Genomic DNA, 25,474 nt, shown 5'->3' with positions numbered 1-25,474 from the left:
GATGGCTGGGATCCAAATGTGCCACCTCTGTCACACTGCACCCCCAGGCAGCCCCAGCAGACAGGGCTAATCCCTTCTGGAGCTCCTCGAGGCCACTGCAGCACAAAGGAGAACATTTGCTTCCAGCTGTTTTCCTTCCAATTATTAATATTACTGATAGTCGTAGTAGTAGTAGTAATAGTAGAATTAGCATTATTTGCTGAGTCTCAAAATACAAATAATTGATTTGGGTAATCTCTGCTCTTGTGACACTTCTTTAATGAAATGTCTTTATTGGGAGCAAAAGAATCCCATTACGAGGCGTTCATTCATTGCGGGGCGATAACAAGGAGCAGGAGATGTGATTTGTATAATCTGGTTAAATGGCTCACACTGCCTCCCCACAGCCTCCCGGGTGTAATATTCCTTTGAATAAAAGTTGATTGATTTTTTTAAATTTTTTTTTAACTAATCTTACTCTTTTGTTAGAGCCACAAGCAGCCTGCTGCCTTCATTGTCACCCAGCACCCCTTGCCCAACACCATCACAGACTTCTGGAGGCTGGTGTTTGATTACAACTGCTCCTCTGTGGTGATGCTCAACGAGATGGATGCAGCACAGGTGAGTGGCTCTTCATTCCTGGCTCTTCATTCACTCCCTTCTCAAATCCAGGTTTGCAGGGAGTCCCTGCTGCCATTTTATTGAGGTGGGTGCCCTCCCACCCCAGTAAATAAATGAGGGGGAGCTGGAAAGTAACAGGTGATGCTTTGGGGTTTCAATGGAGAATAAGTCCATATGCCTGGCTCTTTGTAATCTAATTATTATTGCAATTAACAGGGATCATAGAAAGGTTTGGATGGGAAGGGACCTTAAAGACCATCTTACTTCAACCCCTTGCCTTGGCAGGGTCACCTTCCACTATCCCAGGTTGCTCCAAACCCCATCCAACCTGGCCTTGGACACTTCCAGGGGCAGCCACAGCTTCTCTGAGAACCTGTACCAGGGCCTCACCCTCCTCACAGGGAGGAATTTCTTCCTGATATCCCATCTAATCTGTCCGCCTTCAGCTTAATGCTGTTTCCCTTTTTCCTATCACTCCACATCCATCTGAAAAGTCCCCCTCCAGCCTTCCTGTAAGCCCCTTTTATATACTGGAAAGTTGCTATAAAGTCTCTCCATTTATTATATAAATACTTTGATATAAAATTATGTAAAATATAGTTAAATGTATCAACAAGTTTTATATACATACTTTATATATTACAAAAGTACTTCGTGTTTGCAGGCCAACATTTCCCTCCCAAACCCTCTTTCTCCCCTTTCATATTTTTATCTATGTTTGGTTCAGGAAAATGCTCCCTACCACAGCCCCAGGGTGCTTCATGTTTGCCTTTTTCACATGGCATTTCCAGAAGAATAAAACCAAGACAGCGGAAATAATTTGAAGGATCTTTCCCCTGAGATTTCCAGTATGATTCTGTAATACTGCTTTGCACAGTTTGAGGATAATATAGTCCTTTTATCTCTTTTCCTTTTTAATGCCATGTCTAAGCTGGGTTTTGGCTACTGGACACAGCATTATTTTCAGCATTTGAGCTTGCCAGGGAGGAGCTTTTGCCATTCCTCCTGCCCTGGTGTCTCCAGCCACCTTGCTGATGAGTGGCAGAGGAGAACAGCTTTTAAAAAGGTGTAATCATGCAATTTGTGTGGAGAGTACATTTGGCATGGCTAATTCACCTATTACAGCCCTTGTTCAGTGAGAGGAGTTGGTACTTCATGGATTTGCTTTTCATTTGTCTCTTCCCTGTCTTACCACACTTGCAGGCAGTGAATTGTTGGTCTCTTTTTCGGATGGTGCTGGAGAAGCCAATCATCCCAGCCCATAAGGGAGTGTCCCATCAGGGGAACTCAGTGGGATCCCATTCCAGCCCAGTGACAGCTCTGTTCAGCAGTAGGCTCTCCTGGTGCCCTGCAGGGTCCCACCACTCTGTGAGGAACCAGAGGTTCTCTATCTTCTGTTTTCCTCTCCAATCTCCTTGATTCTGCACCTTGGCATTGAATCCAGAGACAAATTTTACTTTTTTCCTGACACTTCAAAGCACAACCTATCTTTTTCTGGAAATGACACACTTTCTCACACTCAGTTCTGAGAAAACACAAACCTTTCAGCCCCAGCCAGTGTTATCTTGTGACTATCCTTCACAAAGCTTAGATTTTTTTTTTCCTATCAAAATTTTGCTGCTGTGATGTGGTCTGTAGGCACAGAAAAGGGGATTTGGCAGTGCATGAAGTCACTTTGACAGTTTCTGTAGCACGGTGTCACCTCCCTCGGGAGTGCAGCCAATGCCAGAACACCCAGGTGGCACTGGCAGTTAAGGAGGATTTGAAAGTTTGTATTTTATGAGCTATCAGGACACCGTGAGACAGTTTGATATCACAGAGTTTGATATCACAGAATCCTTTGGGGTGGAAAAGACCTCTAAGATGATTGAACCCAACTGTTACCTCAGCACTGCCAAGGCCACCACTAACCCATGTCCCCAAGTGCCACATCTACACATCTTTTAAATCCCTCCAGGGATGATGACTCCACCGCTGCTCTGGGCAGCTGTTCCATTGCTTGACCATCCTTTCAGTGAAGAAATTTTCCCTAATAACCAATCTAAGCTTCCCCTGGCACAGCTGAAGCTGTTTCCTCTCATCCTGTCCCTTGTTCCTTGGGAACAGAGCTGCCCCCCACCTGGCTGCACCCTCAGGGAGTTGTGGACAGTGAGAGGGCTTTCCCCTGGGCCTCCTCTTCTCCAGGCTGAGCCCCTCAGCTGTTTCTGGGGTCTCCAGACCCTTCCCCAGCTCTGCTGCCCTTCAGACCACACACAACCATTGTGAGATTGAGTGGCCTCAAGCCCATCGATCCAGATGTCTCTGCAGGTCCTTCCTAGCCTCCAGCAGATCATCAGATCCATTGTGGAGAGGAGTTTTATGGAAGAGAACTTGGCACTGTGCCTGCACTGTCCTTGCATGACAATATTGTCATTCCCTGTCTGTTCATCAGTGCCTGATCCCAGGCTGTGCCCTGAGTACAGGGAAAAGGCAAAAAGCCCTGTGGAGGTCAGAGCACACAGCAGGCAGTGTTCATTAGTGTACACACCTGTGTGTTTGGAGGGGTGGCCATTCACAGACCTGCTCTGGGAGAAGCACATTTTCCATCCTAAGGAAAGATTTCATCTTTTTTTTTGCTTTCCACTGCACCTTGAGGTTGTTTGCCAAAGCTCCTGCTCGGCTCACATCTCCCTGCCTGAGGGACAGATGCTTTGAGAGGAGATCACTAGGCAGCTTGAAAGTCTGCAGGAAGAGTAAAGAAACCCTTCAAAGGACTTGCTTGTGTGGTCTTGGCTGTCTTGCTTAATCTTGAAAAACTAACAAGGGCAAAGATGCATAAGACTGTGTGAATATCCCACCCAATTTCAATCCTATATGATCAAAGGAAGAACAGGAGTGCAGAATTAATGCAGCCGCATGCACACACTCCACGTTGTGGCTGGCAGTGATTGAACTTGAAAAGCTGGAGATCAAGTTCAAATGAGCATCTGGGGGTTTCAAAACTTGTACAAAATTACACTTGAAAATAGGAAGGAAAAAAAAAGGCCACAAAGAAATACAATCTTAGCAGAAACTGCTAATGAGATCTCATGCAAAATATTTTTGCGCCATGATCTATTTCCAGCTGGATTTAAAATCCTTAGATTGTAATTTGTGTGCACAGGGTGGTTTTGTCCTTTCAACTCAGTAATATCAGCACAAGAAAAAGACTCCCAGCCTGCTTCACAAACTTCAGAGGTGCAGTTGTGGTTCACCCTGAAACCAGAGCTGCTCTTGTGCTCTCAGAACAAACTCGCTCTCCTTCTGCTGCTCACTGGTAGAGCCAGAAAACTAAAAAGTTCCTCTTACAGAAAAAAAGAAATTCCAGTTTGTTTGAATTAAGATTAATTTTCTCGGTGCCTGTACTATTTCCTCATTTTTACCAGATCTCTATGGTTCCTATTAAATTTATCTAGAGACACTAATCTTTCAATGTTCCTGTTAAATCTCTGCCTTTACAGAAGCTTCATTTGTCAGCCACCTTTTCTGCACCTCTAGACCCAGAATCCAATCAGTTCCAAACTCTGTTCATACAAAAATGAAGAGGAAGAAAATTCCAGGCCCTAAAATACATTTCTTTTTTTCTTCATATTCAGGATATAAAATGTTTTACTAAGCTAGAATGAGATCTTGTCTGAACAAAGATATACAAATTGGTAATGGATTTTGAGCTGGTTATACATCCAAAATGATTTGATATGTTAATAATTAAGATTTCTGTTTGGTGTTGTGTTTTTTCCTAGCTCTGCATGCAGTACTGGCCAGAGAAGACATCCTGTTGTTATGGCCCAATCCAGGTGGAGTTTGTTTCAGCAGATATTGATGAGGATATCATCAACAGGATATTCCGGATTTGCAACATGGCCAGGGTAAGAGAGGAGAAATACTACATTCCTTAGTTATTCTCAAAAACACATTTTGGCTCAAGGAAGAGGCAGAGCCAAGACTTGTGGTTTAGAGATGCAGAATCTCTCACCTAGGAATGAAATTCCACTGCAGCTACTTCCTTTAATTAACATTTAATCAGCCTGCATTGCTAAAGGACTCTTGGCTGAAGGCAGCGAGTGGATGATATGAGCTGAAAATCTGTATTTAAATGGTGAGCATTTTTCTGTGTGTATTTGAGAACAATTCATCACTTAGTAGCCAATATAAAGCCATCAGTATTGCAGGAAATAAACTGGGATGGTGTCAGCAGCTCTCCATCTGTCAGCTCCCAGGCAGCATCTCTGAAGACAGATGCAATGTTTACTGGCTAGACTGGGATTCCCAACTGCCACTGCTTTCCCTATAAATAAGCAACTGCCATTTCTGTAAGCAGCTCTTTGTCTGTGTCCCTCAGCCCCAGGACAGCTGAAATGATAGAAACAAAGTTTATCTGCACACTGAGCCTTGGCAATCCAGCTTCAGGGCTGCAGGAAAGGGCTTCAGCAGAGGATTTTTCTCTCATTAGTCGTTATCCAGATTGATTATGTTTCCTTTGTTGTTCCCCTTTCATTTTTTTCTTGTCAGAAATGGAAGCAGGCTCTGCAGATTATATTTCCATGCAGTGTAACCCATCAGTGTCTGCATGGTCAGAGCCCGTGCAGCCGTTCAGGTGGGGCACTGCAGAGGGAACCTTGTGGTCCAGCCACAGAAATTGATAAACTGGTTGGAGATTAGACACCTTCCTGTGTCCCAGGGAGAGCCTGGTGGTGATAAAACTGGTCAGAGCAAGGCTCTGTGGCTCTCAGGTGGAGCTGGCCCATGGATGCAGGGCTGCAGGGCAGGTGCTGTGCACTCACAGCTCTCTGCACGCATCCAGGTCCAACACCACAGCCACTGCCGGCAAATTTGTGAGGATCCTTTCCCTCCACAATCCCCAGAGAATTTTTGAGGGCTGCCTCTACTTCTTATGGCACAGCACAGCACAGCAAAGAGACATTTGACCTCTTTGTGCAGTTTGATGGAACTTTATTCTGGAAGCCAAACAAGGCTCCTGTGCACTTGGTGTCTGCTTGGCTCTGTAACAATTGTTATCCAGGTTAGAGAAAAGCCCTTGTTTCTGCACTCTACCTGTCGCCCTGTTTTTTTAAGTTCTTCTAAGCCTTCTGATGTTTACATTCTTGTAACGAACTTTCTCACACACTTTGTGTAATTAACTTCTTGTTTTACATTCTTTTATGGAAAAGGAGAAATTTAATAGACTGTTAGTTTGTCCAGTGTCATTGGAGAGGTGGCACTGTCACCATCCAATCCACTGTCACTTTTAGAAATCTATAAATATTAGAGTCAGAAATTGAACACCCCTCTTTTCTACCTTGGGAAGTCCAGTGTCCACGTGGTTTCATTTCATTTCCTAAAGCGACACTGTACCCAGCATGGAGAGCACCAGCACTGCTGGTGCAGGTGCAGAGGGGAGGCTGCTGTGCAAGCAGTGCTCCTGATAGTAAACAATCACAGAAAATTTGGGGAGTTAGAAAGAAAGTTAGGCTTAGTAGGCCCTGGGAAAATGTTAAAGGTAGGCCCTGGGAAATGTCAGGTCTTGTGTTTGCTGATCATATGAAACTGCACCTCTGTAGTCAGTACATGATAAATGATAGCATTGTTAGATGTGATTAGATATAATTATTGCTTAAAGAATCATGAGAAACTATGTTAGGGGTTTGAGGGGCATCACAAGAAATCCATGCTTGGATGAAATTAATGTATACAATAGAGCAATGTAAGTTTAATAATTAATATGTAAATGACAGAATGATAGAATATAAAACATGTTCAGCCCGAAACCATGTCGGAGTCAGATTGGGGTTTGTGTGCCCCCTCAGAATCTCTGCTGGTCAGAGTGACTCTGAGATATGTACAAGCCTCTTTTTCCCAGCTCAGCAGTCGAAGAAGGAGTCAGGATTCTTCAGTTCTCGTTCTCAAGGTTGTTTATTATTTCTTATCTATAACATTTTTTCTCTGACCTGCTGAGGTTTGTCTGGCAGGTCGGGTTGAGGCACACTGGTGTTATCTTTTTATACTAAAATCTATGTGTACATTATTTACCATAACTTCCCAATACCTATCACCTATGTTAGACAGTGAGCTTCTACTTTAAACCAATCAAAAAGTGCCAACATCACCCAGTTCATGGAGGCTAGGAAGAAGAAAGAAGAAGTACAGGGCATGCCCAAATTCCTCCAATCTTGGGACCTGAGCCCCCATTCTAAAATCCTCAAAAATCTATTTTTCTCCCCGTGACAAAATAACTATTATTCTACTTAAAGTCTCTTGACTTGTAATTCTTCACATAAAGGTGGTAATTTGCTCCATGGGTCAAAATCAAAGGCAAAGGGGTCCTGGGCTCTGTGCCAAGGTCTCTGAGCCCCCCGGGCAGGGTCTCCAGGGCAGCCAGAGGTGTGGTATTCCCATGCCTTCTGAACAGAGAGAAGCTGTGAGACAAGCAGAGAAGAAGGAAAACACAATTCTTATCTCACTTGCTGTGCCTGTGCTGTGCTGAAGTAGAATGCAATATGGAGATTGTTCACTCAGAGTGAGGATGTTTTGTTCCCTTGGCCTGTCAGGGCCAGGTGTGTGTGTGTCAGACTGTCAGGGGACAGTCAGGAGAGAGAATCAGAGATGAGTGCAGTGTGAGCAGTTGTGAGCAAAGGTGAGTGCGTGGCAGATTCAGTTTAGATACAATGTACATAGTATAGTATAAGTAATTAATTAGCCATCTGATGATGGAGTCAGATGCATCATTCTCTCTCCCCTTCGTTGGAGTCACCTTTGATTTACAATAAGAGTGTGACCATGTTCACAGGGGTCTTAGGATGAGGGAAGGGATGAGGATCTGACTCCATGTTTCAGAAGGCTGATTTATTATTTTATGATATATATTACATTAAAACTATACTAAAAGAATAGAAGAAAGGATTTCATCAGAAGGCTTAGCTAAAAATAGAATAGGAAAGAATGATAACAAAGGTTTGTGTCTCAGACTTTCTGTCCAAGCCAGCTGACTGTGATTGGCCATTAATTAGAAAAAAACCAACATAGGCCAATCAAAGATCTACTTGTTGCATTCCACAGCAGCAGATAACCATTGTTTACATTTTATTCTTGAAGTCTCTCAGCTTCTCAAGAGGAAAAATCCTAAAGAAAGGATTTTTCATAAAAGATGTCTGTGACATAAGAGGAATTTCCTGGGTTCCGACAGTACCCCTGACACCCAGAGCTCTTAACAAAAGCACCCGCATATAATCATAATAATTTTATGATGATGTGTGGCTGAGTGCTGACCCTGCCAGCCCTGCCCGTCCCTGGCTGGCCCCTGAGCAGCTCTGTGTTGCAGCCGCAGGACGGGTACCGCATCGTGCAGCACCTGCAGTACATCGGCTGGCCGGCCTACAGGGACACCCCTCCCTCCAAACGCTCCCTGCTCAAGGTGGTCAGGAGGCTGGAGAAGTGGCAGGAGCAGTACGACGGCAGAGACGGGCGCACCGTGGTCCACTGCCTGTAAGTAAGGGCTGGGAAATGGCTGCAGCCTCACGTGTTGTGGGGTTGTGGCTCTGGAAATCTGGTGGTTTGCCAGGCTTCAGCTGGGGGAAATGGAGTTAAAGTACATTTATACTGCTAACTTCACACACTTCTGCACACTTCTACTTAATTTATAACTTCATGTGCTAACTACATTTATAATAATAACTTCAAGTTGAATGTTGTATTGCATTATAGCATCTTGGCTCAGGGATTTTGCTGATTGCAGTGAGAGATAGCTCCAAGAGCCCTGGTATGTTGTGGGTTTCCCTGCCACATACCCAGCTCTGAGCACAGAGCTCCTGTGAGCCCAGAGCAGGGATTTGCAGCACTGCAATCCCTGAGCTCCCCTGTCCCCTGCTCCAGGGGGATGGGGAAGCTCCCCTTATCCCTTAGTCCTTCCATCCCTGCCCCAGTTCTACAGGACTTCACTTCCACAGACTCACAGAATGGTTTGGGTTGGAAGGGACCCCAAATACCACTCAGTTCTAGTGGACACCTTCCACTATCCCAAGGGTGCTCCAAGCCCTGTCCAACCTGGCCTTGGGCACTCCCAGGGATCCAGGGGCAGCCACAGCTGCTCTGGGCACCCTGTGCCAGAGCCTCACCACCCTCACAGAGAGGAATTCCTTCCCAATATCCCATCTATCCCTGCCCTCTGGCAGTGGGAAGCCATTCCCCCTTGTCCTATCACTCCATGCCCTTGTCCCAAGCCCCCCTCCAGCTCTCTTGGAGCCCCTTTAGGCACACAAACCCTTGAACATCAGAGACCTTCCATGTGACAGCAATCTCTCCATTAGAGACCTGTCCGTGGGGTGTGAGCTGTGTGTGCTGTCCTTCCCCCAGCCTCACCAGCCCCTCCTTGCCCTGTTTGTCCCTCTGCCAGGAACGGCGGCGGCCGCAGCGGCACCTTCTGTGCCATCTGCAGTGTGTGTGAGATGATCCAGCAGCAGAACATCATCGACGTGTTCCACATAGTGAAAACGCTACGGAATAACAAATCCAACATGGTGGAGTCACTGGTAAGGCTTCTTTCTGCTCATTCCCCACCCAGTGTGTGTGCAAGGAACTTCAGGATAGGTAAAAAAATGTCAAAATTAGTTCAGGATGAATCAAAATGAATGGGAACATGGAGACACCAGAGTTAAAACTGGTCCTGTTTTAGCATGTTCTGTCAATCTTTCTGCTTCTCCTTCTGAGAAGAGGGGATGCCCTGGCAGAGTGATGGACCCTGTGTCCCATACCCAGCTGCCTCAGGAGGTCAAACCCCACAGGGCTGTCACCATGGCTGTGGGAAGAGTGGGGTTTGTCCTCCTGTCTGTGCAGGGATTTGTCCTCCTGCCCAGCCCAGTGCTGGGTGCTGTGACACATCTTGAAACCAGGAAGGGAGAACAGTCCAGCCTCAGGCCTGGCTCCCTGCAGCCCAGGAGATTAAACTGTCCTGAATTCAGTCATCTCCATCCATCACACTGAGCTCATGCCTCAAAAGCAACATGTGCAGTAAGGGCTGGAGGCAAATAATGAATAGTCCAGACTGGGGCTGTCTCTTTGAGTGCTTTTCTCTGCCTTTGATGACACCATCTCCCAGCCGTGCTTGCTCAGGATCACTCAGAGACACAACCAGTGTTTGCCTGCTCCTGCCAAAGGGTATAAGAGAGAGGGAGGAGGTATTTTCGCTTGTAGGACGAGGCTCTGAGGAATTTTCCCATATCCTAATGTGTGACTGTGCTCACAGGGGTCTGAGGATGAGGGAAGAGACGAGGATCTGACTCCATGTTTCAGAAGGCTTGAGTTATTATTTTATGATATATATTACATTAAAACTATACTAAAAGAATAGAAGAAAGGATTTCATCAGAAGGCTAGCTGAGAATAGAATAGGAAAGAATGATAACAAAGGCTTGTGGCTCGGACTCTCTGTCCAAGCCAGCTGGGCTGTGATTGGGCATTAATTAGAAACAACCACATGAGACCAATCACAGATGCACCTGTTGCATTTCACAGCAGCAGATAATCAATGTTTACATTTTGTTCCTGAGGCCTCTCAGCTTCTCAGGAGGAAAAATCCTAAGGAAAGGATTTTCCTTAAAAGATGTCTGCGACACTAATGCCATTCCTTTGTGTCCTTTCTTTCAGGAACAGTATAAATTTGTATACGAGGTTGCACTGGAATACTTGAGTTCCTTTTAGCCCAGCCAAGGGAGGGGACCCCACGATGTGCCAGACCCCAAACTCTGGTGGATGCTTCTCCCCTGTCCCACACTGGAAGGCAGTAACAAGTGTGGGGAGGAAAACTTCTCCTTCCTTCTCAGCAAGAGACTGAGGTTGCAGAGACCTCGCTGGAAGGAGGAGACGATGCCTGTGTGTGCTGCTGCCTGCTTTCTATGGGAACATCTACTGCTTCTTAAATAACTTACTGTAAAAATTAGCAACGTGGGAGACAGGCTGAAAGACTGGACTTTCTAATCCCCTCTGACTTCTCTCCTCTTTTGGATTGTGTTTTTGTTCTGCTTGCTGCAGAGTGGGGAAGGAATGAAACCCTTAGGAAATTATCTTTTAAATGTCTCCTTTTTAATTTATAATTTTGTTCTCAAATCCCAGCCTTTTAATTTTTTAATTTCATGCAGCAGTCATTTGGGAAAACTGAGATAGCCATAGGGGATACATGAAATGTTTCATTACAATTTGTCTACCTTATCTGTTTCCTTTTATTTGTTTTTCCTAATGAAAAGGCCAACACACACACACACAAAACACAAAAAATAAGACTGTGCTGGAATTCTCCTCCCAAATGTAGTCCCTTTAAGCATGAAAATAGATGGTGGAGATGAGAAGCTGTACACGGATCCACTGCCTCCACAGAAATATTTCCTCCCAGTTTCTGCTCAACTTCAGGGCTGTGCATGACCCAGTTCCATCCCTCTGGTCTGTGTCCTTTCACTGCTGGTGAAGCTGTTGAGGAGTTTCCCAGACACATGGACCTGAAGGTTAAATATTTCAAACAAATGGCATTCACCTGGCAACTTTGGTGACTTGGTTACCACATTTCCCAAGTATTAGCTGGGGTGCAGTGTGTCTCTGACAAACAGGGTATGAAGTAGGTATTATTGCTCATATACTATGTATGACTATTTTTTATTTATTATTTGTATTGCTGTAGAACTTAGGACCCCAAGTCACGCCAGGACCCTGCTGAACCAGGCACTGTGCAGGCAGACAGCAAAGAAAGTTCCTGCTCACTTCCTTAAAAGTCTGAAGGTTCTTAAAATTGGGTTTGGGCAAGATTTCCTCACTATTTCCAGTGGCCCTACAAGCTTTAAAGTTGTAACCCATTGGAGCTGTAGGAAAGGTGATGTACATACACAGAAACCTGTTCTGACACCTGGAAAGAGAAGCGTTAGCCCAGCACAGCAACTTCTCTTCTTAAGCAGAACAGCTTTTGTTTTATTCTGCAAAAATGCCTGTGCAAGTCTCCTTCTCTGAAACAAACACCAGATGTGTTTTGCCATGGTTGCGGACCTCGTTCTGACTTCTTAGCAGCTAAGAAATTGCTTTTCTGAAAAAGTATGTTTAAGTAGTTAATCACTAAGGTCTGCAGGGTAATCTTGGGGAAAAAATAATTGAATGAGCAAGGCTTTACAATAATTAGTGTTTCAATTTAGCCATTTATTTATCTTGAGGGTGCGGGATATGAGGTTGCTCTGTGTGTAAAATGGATTCTGGTGTGTAGGGTTCTTTAAATTCAGACTTGCTAAAAGATAGACTGAAGGTAAGAGTTGAAAGAAACTCCAATTTTCTTATCACCCTGTAGTTTTCCACCCTCAGGTAAATCCTCAGAGGCTGCTGGGAGCTCTGTCCTGGCACAGAGCATGCCAGAAGTTCAAAATATTTTGCTAATTCTGTCTGTGAATTCAAAAGGCACCTCTGCTTCATGGTCATTCTTTCTTCAATAGTCACACCCTCACCTTTACCAGGAGGGATGGAAATGAAATCTGGCAAAAGCAGCTCTCAACTCAGCCACACCAGTACCCAACCAAACCATTGCCATCCACCAGGACCTGCACCAGCCCAGGGAAGGATGCTTGGAGTTTCATTAATACCCCTCTCGACAAGCAAAGGATGCTGAACCACCTGGGGTTTCTCTAAGGAGCTTTGGATTCTTGGTTTTAATACCATGAAGGTCTTAACTGATCATGAACCACCTTCTCACAGGAGCCTCTCTGCTGTTTCTGGTTGGTCCTTTCCGTTGCCTGCAAAAAAATCATGAAATCGACTTTAGTTCCAGTTGGGGCTGTCAAGGGACTGGTCTGAATTGTTGGGGTTTTTTTCATTTATACAACAACACAATCAGCAGGAAAAATAACTAGGAGGCGAAGTGAAACTATGAGATAAAAGTGAGAGGAAAAGAAAAATATTGGTGTTTTTATTACAGGTGGCTGGATGGAACAGTGTAGGTCAGGTGCTGGGAGAGAAAAAGGAAGAGGGAATTCTAATCCCAGGATGGGATTTTTCAACAACTGCCTAGGTATGAAGAAACTACAAGTCAGCGAAGTGGTTTTGACTCTGCTGACTCCAGAAAGCCAAAGGGAACCACTCCCTGTGGATACTACGGAAATATTAATTAGTAATTAGCATTCTGTTAATTTTACGTAGAAAGTAGCACAGTGACAGGTCTCCCTTGTGACTTAGGGGAGTGCAGCCAGCACCGAGGGTGACAGCTGGGATGAGGGAACAGGGAGGTACAGAAATGCCACTATCACTGAGGTGTGAAGTGTAGGAGGTAATTTAGGCTTAACTTAAAGAAAGTGGATTGAAATGCCAGAGTTAAGCCCACAGGAGGGGTGTGTGAGTGAGGGGAAAGACGTGTGGGATGAGCAGAGCAGAGCAGCACTGGCAGTGCAGTGCTTTAGAGCCCCGAGGTAGGTTTGGATGTGTTTTATGGTATGAAAAACACTACTAAAGGGTCAGGTACCTGTATCAGCTGGCCCAACTCCCTATGTGCTCAGCCCTCTGCAAAAGCCAAGTGATGTTGGCACAAACTGCAGGGAATGATATTTAAGCTAAATTTTACATTTTGTAGGAACTCCATGCAAATGTTGGTTCCCACAGCCCAGCTGTTAGTCACAGCTTATTATGTGGCCACTCAACCATGTGTCTGAACTTCCTAATGTCCAGCCTAAAACCCATATGGAAAGATGCTCAGCAGACACTGCAGATTGTGTTGCCAAATTGTTATAAATTCCTGCAGTTACAGTGCTTTTGGGGGACTGACCCAGCTCCAGTCTGTGTTGGCTCAGGGATCTTCATGCTGTTCCTCCCTGCACAGTGCATACATGCCAAGTGTGAATTAATGATGGAGGGAATTGTGTGGAAAAGCTCACTTTAAATCACTTTATTACCTTGAGGTTGTTTAAACCCTAGAGAACAGCCCATAGTGAAGTAGGTAATGTGTTTGAAGCAAGATTATGGGTGATGGGTTTGTTTTCATGGGGAAAGAAAGGAATTATGAGATGAGATAAAGGAGGTTTTCTCACTCCTGGAAGGATTAATAGTCAGTGTGAGCTTCTCAGCCTAAGCATCCCCTGCTGTGGATGAAAAGTGATAATGTGCAGTAAAAAAAAGGTGAATTCCTCAGTGACTGAATCTTAGGCTTGGAAAAAATACCATATTGACAATATTTGAATGGACATAATGAAGATGAACTTACTCCCATGGAGACATCCTTCAGAGGTGAGGGGGAACTGTTTGTGATAGCACAGAGTTGGTGGAAAGTTTGGTCTGGAATACAAGGAAGTAGAAACAGGTGGTTTGGGGTCACTACCTCATATAGGGGTAACCAACATCTTAAATTATTATTGGTGTAACTGCAGCCATGGATTCCACTGGTTATCAGGAGTTTCTAGCCTTCTATTCTGGATCTGTAAACTCCCTGGAAAAACAACAACAAAAAACAAGTCCAGTAGCCGCATGGATCCCACAATAGTAAATTTAAGCCTGTGGGTGCTAGAGTGGCTTTTCCATTTGCTTTCCACAGGCCCTTGAGCAGCAGTTTGTGGGATTTCCCTTGGGAATCTCAAGCCAGGGATTTTTGGTCACTGCTCTTGGTGTGCTGTGGAGTCAGAGGAAGGAGAGAGGCTCCTGCAGAGGGTGGTTCAGGAGGCAGTTAAACCAGTTTTCACCTGGAAGAGAAGGAAAGGAGAAGAAATCTCCTTTGGGAGAAACCAAATATTGGAGGAGAAGGCAAATGAAATGGATCCTGGAACAGGTACGGAATTTGCACCTTGCTCTCTCTCTCATTCTTGCACAGCTGCTCTCATCTCACTCTCCTGAGTTCCTGCCAAGATCATAAAAAACACATAATGTCACATTCCCTGCTGTGGAGATGGAGCACTCAGAGTGTGACAGAGGGAATAAATCCTGAGGGACAAAGATAAAAGAAGATTTGCTCAAGAGAGGAATCTTCAAACATGAGGTGCTTCTATCTGTCACACTTGCAGAATTTTTCGTAAAGTCACAGAGCAGTGCACAGTCCTGGCATGGTCCTGGATGGGCAATGTGGTGGAAAAGTTCCCATTGGAAAACTTCATTGTCCTGTAATAAATGTGAGCAATCAACTCCACAATGTTGGCAGCACAGTTAATTTTTGTGATCACTCCAGCCAGTGAAAGGGGCATCTCAAGACCTTGGTGTGAAACTGCTGCATTTTCATTTGAGAATCTTTAATTTGTCTTAAGTGTACAAAAGACAGTCAACCCCATTTTTTTTTTTTTTTAGGAAAATAAAGGGGGCCATGTGGCAAAAGTGGCAACATTTATTCAGCATAACCACTGCCATTGGGTCAAAAATTCCATATTCCTGCTGTGTGAGGGCAGAACAAAGCACTGCAGCTGCCCTGCCCAGACAGAGGAACAGGAGGAGCCAGCTAAGTCAGAGAGACAGATGTGAGCAATGAGGATTCTGTTAACCCTCCTGTGCTCCTGCTTATTTAGATTGCAGTCTTCTATAGCCATACATACATAATACACAATTTCAATGCAAGTGCTCTTTCTTTCCCTGTTCCCAAAAATACCTCCAGCTCTTTTTCCTCGAGGGTGAGCCAACAGCACAGCGAGCAAAGCCCAATTTCTGCCGTTTTGGCAAGGACCACAAGGAAAATCCATCATGTATTATCTGTTCATTGACTTGGAAAAGGTATCAATCATCTCCCTCATATGCATACTTGAAGAATGTACAATTTGCTCAAACTGTCAAGCAGAATCATACATTTTCATATACCACCAAATCCTGGTGGTACAGAGTGTGATGGAAAGGAAAAAAAAGAGGCAAAAACATGCTGACTTCCAGTGACCTCTAGTCTATAACCATTAACTGCTGTGTTAAAATATTTTAAAAGTTTCCCTTGTAAAAAAAAAAATAAACTATGCTCAGAATATCCTACAGTTTAATGTTGGACTAGCAGAATGTGAAAACCTGGCAGCTTTTCCAGTTTGTAAAAACATGAGGGATCTAAATCAGTCTTTCCATCCTCATCCCAGTTCATGCAGCAGATTTTCCACCACTATTCTGTTTTCAACCTGAGCCTTAAAAGACAAACTAGTGCAGCAGACTGAATGCCAGATGCTGGTGTTCCCATAGTGTTTCCTGGCAGGGGGGAAAAAATTTAAAAGGATGAAAAAGGAAAAGAACAAGCTAAAATGGTTTTTCTTGGAATTCAATTCAATGAGCTGTTTCTGAGCAGTACAAACATGAACCAGTCCATGGCACTCTGGAGGTACAGGGTGAAAATGCTGTTGGTGTCCCTTAGGGACAAATCCTGATATTTCATATATAGGTACCCAAGAGGTATCTATATATGAAATATCAGGATTGGTCTTGATATTAGTGGTTCCTTTAATGGGGGCAACTGTCACAGCAGGAGTGTTTCAGTGGAGATCTGTTACCCTGAAATGCCACCCTTTGGGACAACCTGTGAGACACCTCAAGTGTGTTGCACTGTGGATGGATTTCCTTGTGTGAGTACATCATCTTTCAGTGAGGAAATCCCCAGGAACTCTTCTTTGTGTGAAATGATTGAAAGGAGTGTGTTTTGGGGGGTGGAAGAGGTAGTGGGGCCAGCACTATTACAAGTTTCCATGAATTTAGGTACTCTGAGACTCCCCAGGACAAACAGTGCTCAGTGTTTCACCCTGCTGACAGTCAAACCAAACTTCATGTGCTGGGCTTCCATGTACCTGGAGCAGAACTGGAATTACCCCCTCATTGCCCTTCTAGCCCTTTCTTGCATTGCCAGCATTTAAACACTGTACTTCTATGCCAAAAGTTTGAGCTGCATCCTTAACACCCCCCTTAACCCACCCTGACTAACCGCAGTGACAGAATTCACTCCTGCCCCAATTTAATCTCCTGTGGGCACCCAAATGTGCCAGCATCGCTTCTTGCCAGCCTTGTCACCTCCTCAGAGGGCAGTGGCTGCCTCTGGCTGAGCAGTGTGCCATCCCAGCTCCCTGGATGTGTTTTTGGGCAGGGAGGAGTGCTGCATGAGAGGAGTCTCTGCTGATGCGGTGCCGCCCCCTCTGCTCCCCCTCGGCCTTTATGGATTACTGGTGAAACTCACTTGTACAGTTTGGATGTTTGATAGATAAAGCACGTATGAAAAATAAAAAAAAGGAAAAAAATATAAATACAAAACTCTCAACACTGTGCATTCAGTGTCTTTTCTTTCTAGCTTAAAAGAAGGAAGGTAAATAATGTCAAGTCAATGAATATCAGATATATTTTTTGACTGTACATTACAGTGAAGTGTAATCTTTTTTTTACAACTGCGAGTCCATCTTATTTATTCTTGTAAATGTTCCCAGACAATGTTTGTAATATGGGCTGTGTTGCAAATCCATAAAATAAATCTGTGATCTGAGATTAATGTTTTACTAAGAGACTCTTGTACTTGTGCCTTTTCTTTGGACTTAGAGGAGGCAAGGCATTGTGAGCAGCGCTGCTGGAAATGATGGGGTGATTGCATGACAAAAAATAAGACCAGCATCTTGTCACAGTGATGGGCTTTGCATCATGGTTGTCATTCAGGAGATGAAGAGCAAAAAAGAGAATTCAGCAGGCACTTCAGCCTAGCTGCAGATTTTGTGTCAGTCCTCTCAGAAAGCCTGTGGATGTGAGCTAAGTAGTTTTGAAAATTACAGTCTTAGCAGCATGGGTTAGAGCAAAGCATGTTTTTGCAACTTTTTCTCTCTAACAGGTATTACTGTATTGTTTCCTTGGTACTCAGTGCTGAATGACAATTGCTGATAGGTTCCTGAGATTTTTCTGGTAGTTTCTATAGATGGACTGTGCTGGTTCAGCTGGGGTAGAGTTAATCCCTTCCCAGAGGCTGGTTTGGGGCTGGGGTTTGTATTTGTGCTGAACACAGGGTTGATAATACAGATATTTTTGTTCTTGCTGAGCAGGGATTGCACGGAGCCAAGGGCTTTCCTCGTACAGTCAGCTGGAGAGGGGCTGGGGGTGTGTTGGAGGCTGGGAGGAGGCACAGGCAGGACATGCAACCCAAACTGACCCAAACTGACCAAAAGCAAGTCCCAGACCATGTGACATCATGCATAAAGTGGGAGAGGAAGAAAGAAAAGGGAGAGCTTTGGAGGCATTTGGAGAGATGGTGTTTTTCCTCCCAAGTAACTAATTAGTCTGATGGGGCCCTGCTCTCCTGAGGATGGTTGAACCTGCCCAGCCATGGAAATGAGGACTGAACTCCTTGTTTTGCTTTCTCCTTGCTTGCACAGCTTTTGATTTCTGTGTCTTTATCCCAGCCCACAAGCTTTCTGGCTTTTACCCTTCCCACTCCCTCCCTGATCCAGTTGGACAGGGGTGAGTGAGCGACCACGTGGGGCTTGGCTGTTGCTGGGGCTAAACCGTGACACAGAACCACAGAAATCACAGAATCATGGAATGTCCTGAGCTGGGAGGGACCCACAAGATCACCCAGCTCCTGTCCCTGCCCAGACACCCCAACAGCCTCACCCTGGGCATCCCTGGCAGCTCCTGGAGCTCTGGCAGCCTCGGGGCCGTGCCCATTCCCTGGGGAGCCTGGGCAGTGCCAGCACCTCTGGGGAAGAGCCTTTCCCTGGTATCCAACCTAAACCTTCCCCAAACAGTTCTGTGCCATTTCATTGAGTTCTGCCACTGGTGACAGCACTGAAGAGCTGGGAGCTGCCCCTCCTCTGCTCCTTGTGAGGATGTTGAAGACCTCAGTGAGGTCTCCCCTCACCTCCTCCTCTCCACGCTGAACAAACCAAGCGACACAGACATGGAAGGGATTTTGTGCAGATGTTTTGTGCTGCCAGACCCAAACAGTGGATATGGGTATCAGCAGTGAGTGCTTTCACACATTTCCTAGCACACATTTCCCACACGTGTTCATCAACAGATACCCAAGGCAGTGCTTGGCACCTTCAGTCAGTGCCAAGCAGCAGATTGTGGCAAAGGCAGTAGATGAGGCTGCCCTGCTCTGAAAACCTCTTTATTCCAAGAACACAAGCAGGAGTGCATTGAGATTCACAGCTTAGGGTGTCAAAACAGGGGAGTCTAGCCATGCACCACCCGTAGAAACCAGCTGTGGTAAGAACTGCTCTTTTAGGCATTGTCCATTACTGGAAAAAAAAATAAATAAGTCTTATTAACAAGAATACATGGTTCCTGTTTTTGTTAGAGGATCTGGAGTCAATGATCCTTGTGGGCCCCTTCCAACTCAGGATTATCTATGATTAAAGCACTATACATATACCTTGGAACTGTAATTTACTATTCCTTTCTGTATCCTTATTTTCTTTTGAAAATATTTAATTTTAAATTCTTCATTGCCATGAAAAAAGCTGTTTCTGCTCTGGGTGTTTGGCTCAGATATGGCTGTTTTGCTTTTTTTATTGGCCCGATGAAGCAAATTCCCCACCTTAATTGTGGTGAGCATTCAGATACAACTGTTTGTTTGAAGAGTTCATCATAATGAGGTCAGACTGTAAGAAACACCCATCAGAGTTATTGCTATACTAGGGAGAGTATTAAAAGAAGTTGATACCAAAGAAAAGCTCCTCACTGAACTGTCTGAGGGGAAGTTTTACTGAGAGTCCCAACTGTGTAACAGAAACACAGTGATTAATTACAGTTCAGCTTGGCACTTCATCCACAATATTTTGCTGACACTTGATATTAACAACAGGTTGCATTTAGGGAAGGTAAACAGCAGAGACAGCTCTGCCATATTCCAGATGGTCTTATAAAAACCAGCACTGAGCAACAGCCCCAGGTTCACCCTTCTGTCCCCTCATCTGCCCAGCACAAGGATAACGATGGGATAAAGCTGCTGGGGAGGACAGGACAGATGGAAAAGCCCAAAACCCACTGGGGTTTAAAGTGTTCCACCCCCTGTTCCTGTTGCTGTGCTGATGTGTGCCAAGGTGTGAATCCACAGGTATTTCATCCAGGTCAGCCCCTGCCTGCAGCCAGCAGCTGCTTTTCCATCCATCCATCCATCCATCCATCCATCCATCCATCCATCCATCCATCCATCCATCCATCCATCCATCCATCCATCCATCATCCATCCATCCATCATCCATGGATACATCAATCATCCATCCATCCATCCATCCATCCATCCATCCATCCATCCATCCATCCATCCATCCATCCATCCATCCATCCATCCCTTGGCAGCCAGGATCCCGTCCTGCTCCTGCTGCAGGCTCTGCCAGGTTTGACAAACACTCTCTGCCTGAGCTGCAGATCTTTGTCTCACAAGCTGAACCTTTAAATATCAGTTCCCACACTGAGCTGAGCATGCAGCTGTTGTTTTCCAGCTGACTCCAAAGCTGGGACTTACTCAGGCTTGGTTGCTTATATGATGGTTAGAAACACAAAATTGTTTAGATTGGAAAAGACCTTTAAGACCCTCAAGTCCAACCATTCCCACAGCACTGCCAAGGCCACCACTAACCCATGTCCCCAGTGCCACATCCACATGGCTTTTAAATCCCTCCAGGCATGGTGACTCCACCACTGCTCTGGGCAGCCTGTTACAGGATTTGAGAACCCTTTTCCTGGAGCAATTTTTCCTAATTTCCAACCTAAACCTCCCCTGGCACAACCTCGAGGCCAGTTCCTCTTGTCCTATCACTTGTTGCGCAGGAGAAGACACCAAGTTGTCCAGCCCTAGAGAAGGAACACTGATGATGAGAAAAGGTCTCTCCAGAGGGTGAGTTTGTCTTGGATAAAGCAGCCTGAGGCACAAGGGTTGGATTGTCCCTTGAATGGGCCTGTTTTGCTCCCCTGTTTGAGTTAGCTCAGGGACAAACACCAATTTGGGCAACTAATTTTGAGATGGCTGCTTTATGTGAGATGTGAGGTGTCCCTTATCAATAGATACCTGCAGGAAAATGACTTATGCCATAAATGAAATGGCATAAAGACAGAAGGAACAGATTTAATGCTTCTTGCTTGTACTTGGAAATCCTTCTGATCTATCTATCTTGGCCATTTCAGGTTCTCTTCTTCTTTTGTTGAGTCACATATTTGAAAAACAATTGAAAAATCTCCTTTATTTATATTAATTTCTATTTATTTTATTATATCAACTTAAAATTCTACTCTGTGTTAATTTTTCTGTGGTAGAACTTTAATTTGCAGAAGCTGAACCAAATAAATAGACTTTTAGTCTTCCTCATAATGACCTTGTTTCCTTGTGAGTTATTTCTGTGTCTGTTTGGGAGTGCGTCATATTTCTCACTAAGAGTGGTTTTATAAATGGCTTGTAAAGGTTTATCCATAAAGTGTTTATATATATATATAAATATATATATTGTGAATCAGTAGCTACAGGGCTTTTATGTTACAGGTCAATGGGGTTACTTAAAAGTCTGTAACATTTACTGATGTGTTTATAAACACTAATAATGTACTCTTTATGCCAAAACCAATATAATATTTATAGCCCTTTATTAGTGCATTGTAAATGATAGACTGTTAAGATAAACTATAACCTGGTGGAATTTTCAGCAATGTGGTGAAATAGCTTTTTTATTACATATTAAATGCTTGTCTCTAAAACAACTGTGAGATACAGCCTGGCTTGCATAGAAAAATCAGTGAAACATACAGAGCTTGATTCTAGAGATAGATAAACCCAGAAGTTTCCAGCAATAATCTGCTTAGCAGGATGAATGTGATCCTTGGTCTGTGCAGGATCAAGAGACTGAAGAGCTTGTACTAAATACCCTTTTATTTGAAATTTCCAGAGGTGTTCCTGGGAGCATCCTTTCCCTTATATATCATGGCTGAGTGTGCTGGGAAGGTGGGAGAAGGCAGCAGTTATTTCCTGAGTCTGTTGCATTGAGTTCAGCTCTCAGATTCACTATGGATTTACCATTGCTTGTTGAGAAACTTGTGTTGGTGGTACACAAAATGATGAATTTACAATGTCCTTTCCTGATCCAGTGCCTGAGCATGGAACTGTGATGTGATACCTGGATAGATTTTTCTTCCAAGTAATGACCTGAATTTGAACTTGGCTCAGACTTTTTCCATCCATACAGTCCTTGTAGGACTTCTAACACTCCAGCTGAGCATGCCAAGAGCACAGACAGAAAGAACCTCCATTCAGGATTTGACACAGCCCAGTTCTGTGCATCAATCCTGGAGATGAACCTGTTTGATCAGGGAAGTGATTATGTGTGTATCTCTGTGTGTGTGTGTGTGCACTCACCTGTGTCCTCTCACCAACCTGGCCTAGTGGACTGTCGTAGACATCTTTTATGAAAAATCCTTTCGTTAGGATTTTTCCTCCTGAGAAGCTGAGAGGCCTCAGGAACAAAATGTAAACATTGATTATCTGCTGCTGTGGAATGCAACAGGTGAATCTTTGATTAGCCAATGTTATTGTTTCTAATTAATGGCCAATCACAGCCCAGTTGGCTCGGACAGAGAATCCAAGACACGAGCTTTTGTTATCATTCCTTCCTATTCTATTCTTAGCTAACCTTCTGATGAAATCCTTTCTTCTATTCTTTTAGTATAGTTTTAATGTAATATATGTCATAAAATAATAAATCAAACCTTCTGAAACATGGAGTCAGATCCTCGTCTCTTCCCTCAACCTGAGACGTCTGTGAACACTGTCACAGAGGACCCCACTTTTTGCAGGGGCATTGGATTAGGTGGCTTTTAAAGGTCACTTCCATCCTAAAATATTCAATAATTCTGTTACCTCCTCCCAAAAGCTGAGCATCCAAACCCAGCATGACTACAAATCTCTATCAGCAGAGATTGCACAGCCCAGAGTGCTGACAATGAAAGAATGGCTTGTCTAGGAAAATGCTGGTGGATGTGCAAAGATCCAAAATTATTGTTTATTCTGGTGCTATAGGAACAATCTTGCAAAGAAAAATAGGCTCTGACAAAGGAGGTAATGAGCAACCCCAGTTCTCTGTGCCTGTGTGTACACGCAGTTGAATTATAATTGCACCACGCGGCTGAACGTGCACGTTCACCCCTTGTAATCAGCCAGTTCCCAGCTCAGCCTCTAACAGGAGAACATCACAACACCTGATACTGGCTCCTGAGTCTCTTGGGATGTGAGGGATTAGCTGTGGCCTGAGTCAAAATTAATATCAAAATCCCAAATAAGCACTTGGTTTGCTTTGTGTCTGCTCTGGATCCTAAGGAAAATGCTTTTTTTTTTCCAGAAGCTGTGCATAGAAATTATGTTGCTTTTTATGGATTTGTTTTTTGCTTATTCCATACCAGTTGTAGCACTGTCTCCATTGCTGCAGACAGAAACTTTGCTGAAGAATTTTGTGTGGTACAGGGGAAAGGCTGGTTTGATGTTTGGGGAGGGATTTATTCCTTCCAGTCATGCCAGTCATCCACACGCCCTGTAACCCATCTGCACAACACTGAGAGCTGCTGCTTCCTCTTGTGCTGCAGAAAAAAGAGCCAAGTGCCACTATTCTGCTTCAGTAACATTTTTACACCAAAGTCTAGAGCCTGAAAGTATTTTATAACGAATGAGACCTGCTATGTGTGCTCACTGCTTGCTGTGTTACTGGTACGTGATCCTTTTGTTTGAATATGGCTCAATTCAGGCTTCACTGTCTAAAAATGACATTTTCCTACCAGGTGTTGCAAAAAAACCCCCTACCTCTAGAATTCCTATCACCCTGCAGGACTCAAATGCGAATCTGGGGCTTGGCCCAAGCTCAGGGATGGAAAATGAGAAGCAAGGGGGCCAAGGCCGCCTCCACACCTCTCAGATAAGGTGCAGCCTCTCACCATCCTCCCACCCTCAACTGTGGGTCCAAGGCAAATTATCCCCTTCCTCATCCTCCCACCGTTTTTTTTTTTGGACAGAACAGCTGCAAAAACTTCCATTGTACCATGGACAAGTATTAAGTCAAAACTCAATTTGGGCTGTAAACATGCAAATAATTCTCTTTGACAAACTCCTGCTGCTGCTGCTGATTACATGAATCAACTTTGCAAGTCTGGAGATTTAATTTGTGCAAATTGCAGCTGGAAAACCATAGGACCAGGCTAAAAAGACAGACTAACACTGCAGAAATATAAAGCAGAGAGTAGCTGGCTGGAAGAGAACAGATCTCTGTCAGTACCTGTTCTTTTAACAATTTGGGGGCTGAAAGGATGTTGAATAATGTCACAATTACGTACCTGCATCAGGATGTGGGCAAAAAATTCCCTTTCTTGGATTCTGCTATGTTTTCTTTTTTGTCTGCAGCTTTTAAAGTAATTTTCCTGCTGTGGACCATGTGTGAAAGTGTGGGAGCAGTGGCAAGCATTGGAAAGCAGGGTCCATGAGGAGATCAGAGGGGAACATTTCTTCCTGGGAATTGTACTGGATTTTTAGGGAGATAACTCCATCACTTCAGGATGTAATTATTTGCAATTTTCTCGCTCTTTCACACACTTATGAGAAAAGGAGAGGCTTAGAAGTTATCAGTCCCAAAGCCAGCTCTGAGGGGTTGATAAGAGCACGCTGCACCCTTTGAACCTGGGGGACAACCTGAAAAAAAGGGTATTGCAGATGGATTTAACCTCTTTGGCAAATGCAGTGGAAAGATGGAAATGAAATGTTTTCCTGACACGTTCCATCCAATTTGAAACAACCTAAGCACTGAAATCACTTTCTGGTGCTTTGCCCTTCCCTGGTTTGGTGGTCCTCACTGGAAAGCAATTTTCTTTGGTCATTATGTCCTTGTGCTTGCCCAGGTGTTGGGGCAGGCAATAGCACTGGATGCTCCAGCAGCCTGGGACATTCCTGGGAATTTGGATTAAATATCACTTTGATCTTGCTGGCCTTTTGCACCTCCACTTTGGGGCAATTCAGGCTTTTTTAAAAATATTATTTACAAGTTGTATAAATACTGGCTTGTGTCAGGATGTGTATTTTTATATCCTCTATAGCTGTATGTCCTACATATATATATACACATATATATAAATTAAAACCACTACTTATATATGTAGATATATATATATATATGTAGTATATAAGTATATATACGGAAGTGTGTGTAAATAGATTTTATGCTACTTGTAGCTTCACATAAACCTGCAACTTGTCATACAGCATACAAATATATCTATATACAACTTGTAAGCTCTATTTACACACATATATGGGTGTATATATAAATGTAAATACTGTTATGCTGCTTCCTGTGGGGTTATCTATCCAGCAAGCTGGGCGTTATCTTGGAAATGCTCACTGGAGTGATACCCGGTGGAAAAGGGAGCACTGTGGGGTTTCCTCATCATGACAAAAGCTACACTGTGATGTGTTGGGAATTTTCTCCTAAATTTTCCCAAACTTTGCTGTTTATTCTGTTTCCCTTAGAAATGTCCACACCCACAAGGCTGAATCATTATGTGCCAATATCTTGTAATCACCATGTAATACACAAATGCAGGTCTGAAGTGTCCTGCACACCTTTATAGTGTTAAAAATAAGCATTAAAACAGGGCTCAAACTCCCAAATATATTGAAATAATTCAGGATCAGGTGGATGGGTTAACCCAGGTGTGCCAGGGCTGTGGCTGCTGAGGTGACAGTGATTGATTTTTCTTACACTTTCACATCACAGAGGCGAAGAACCTTTTTCCTTTCTGCCATTCCCAATGCCCAAGCATTCCCCTCAAGCTGAAAGCTGGGACTTTAATTTCCACCCCTCCTTTTGGAGGAATATCTGTGTTTTAGGAGGGGGCTGTGTTTGTACATCAGCATGGTAGGAGCTGTGTGCTGAGCAGCAGAGGATGCTACCAGGTGGTAAACAGAGAATTT

The 25,474-nt window shown here is 44.2% G+C and overlaps 1 protein-coding gene across 5 annotated transcripts in view; it reads left to right on the top strand.

The window, feature by feature from the left end:
* PTPRT (protein tyrosine phosphatase receptor type T) overlaps positions 1–17,054 on the top strand; it is a 483,857-nt gene extending 466,803 nt beyond the window's left edge. For all 5 annotated transcript variants that reach the window (XM_030963017.1, XM_030963016.1, XM_030963015.1 and 2 more), the window contains 5 exons: positions 469–600; positions 4,362–4,487; positions 7,937–8,100; positions 9,008–9,143; positions 10,258–17,054. In XM_030963017.1, the coding sequence (XP_030818877.1) occupies positions 469–600; positions 4,362–4,487; positions 7,937–8,100; positions 9,008–9,143; positions 10,258–10,311 (612 nt within the window). In that variant the 3' untranslated portion in view covers positions 10,312–17,054. The remainder of the gene's footprint in view (positions 1–468; positions 601–4,361; positions 4,488–7,936; positions 8,101–9,007; positions 9,144–10,257) is intronic.
* Positions 17,055–25,474: the final 8,420 nt, after the last annotated feature.

This window comes from Camarhynchus parvulus, chromosome 20 (assembly GCF_901933205.1).
Source record: "Camarhynchus parvulus chromosome 20, STF_HiC, whole genome shotgun sequence".
NCBI classification, from domain to species: Eukaryota; Metazoa; Chordata; class Aves; order Passeriformes; family Thraupidae; genus Camarhynchus; species Camarhynchus parvulus.
Note: the sequence above shows the minus strand (reverse complement) of the source record. Positions and strands in the feature narration are given on the sequence as shown.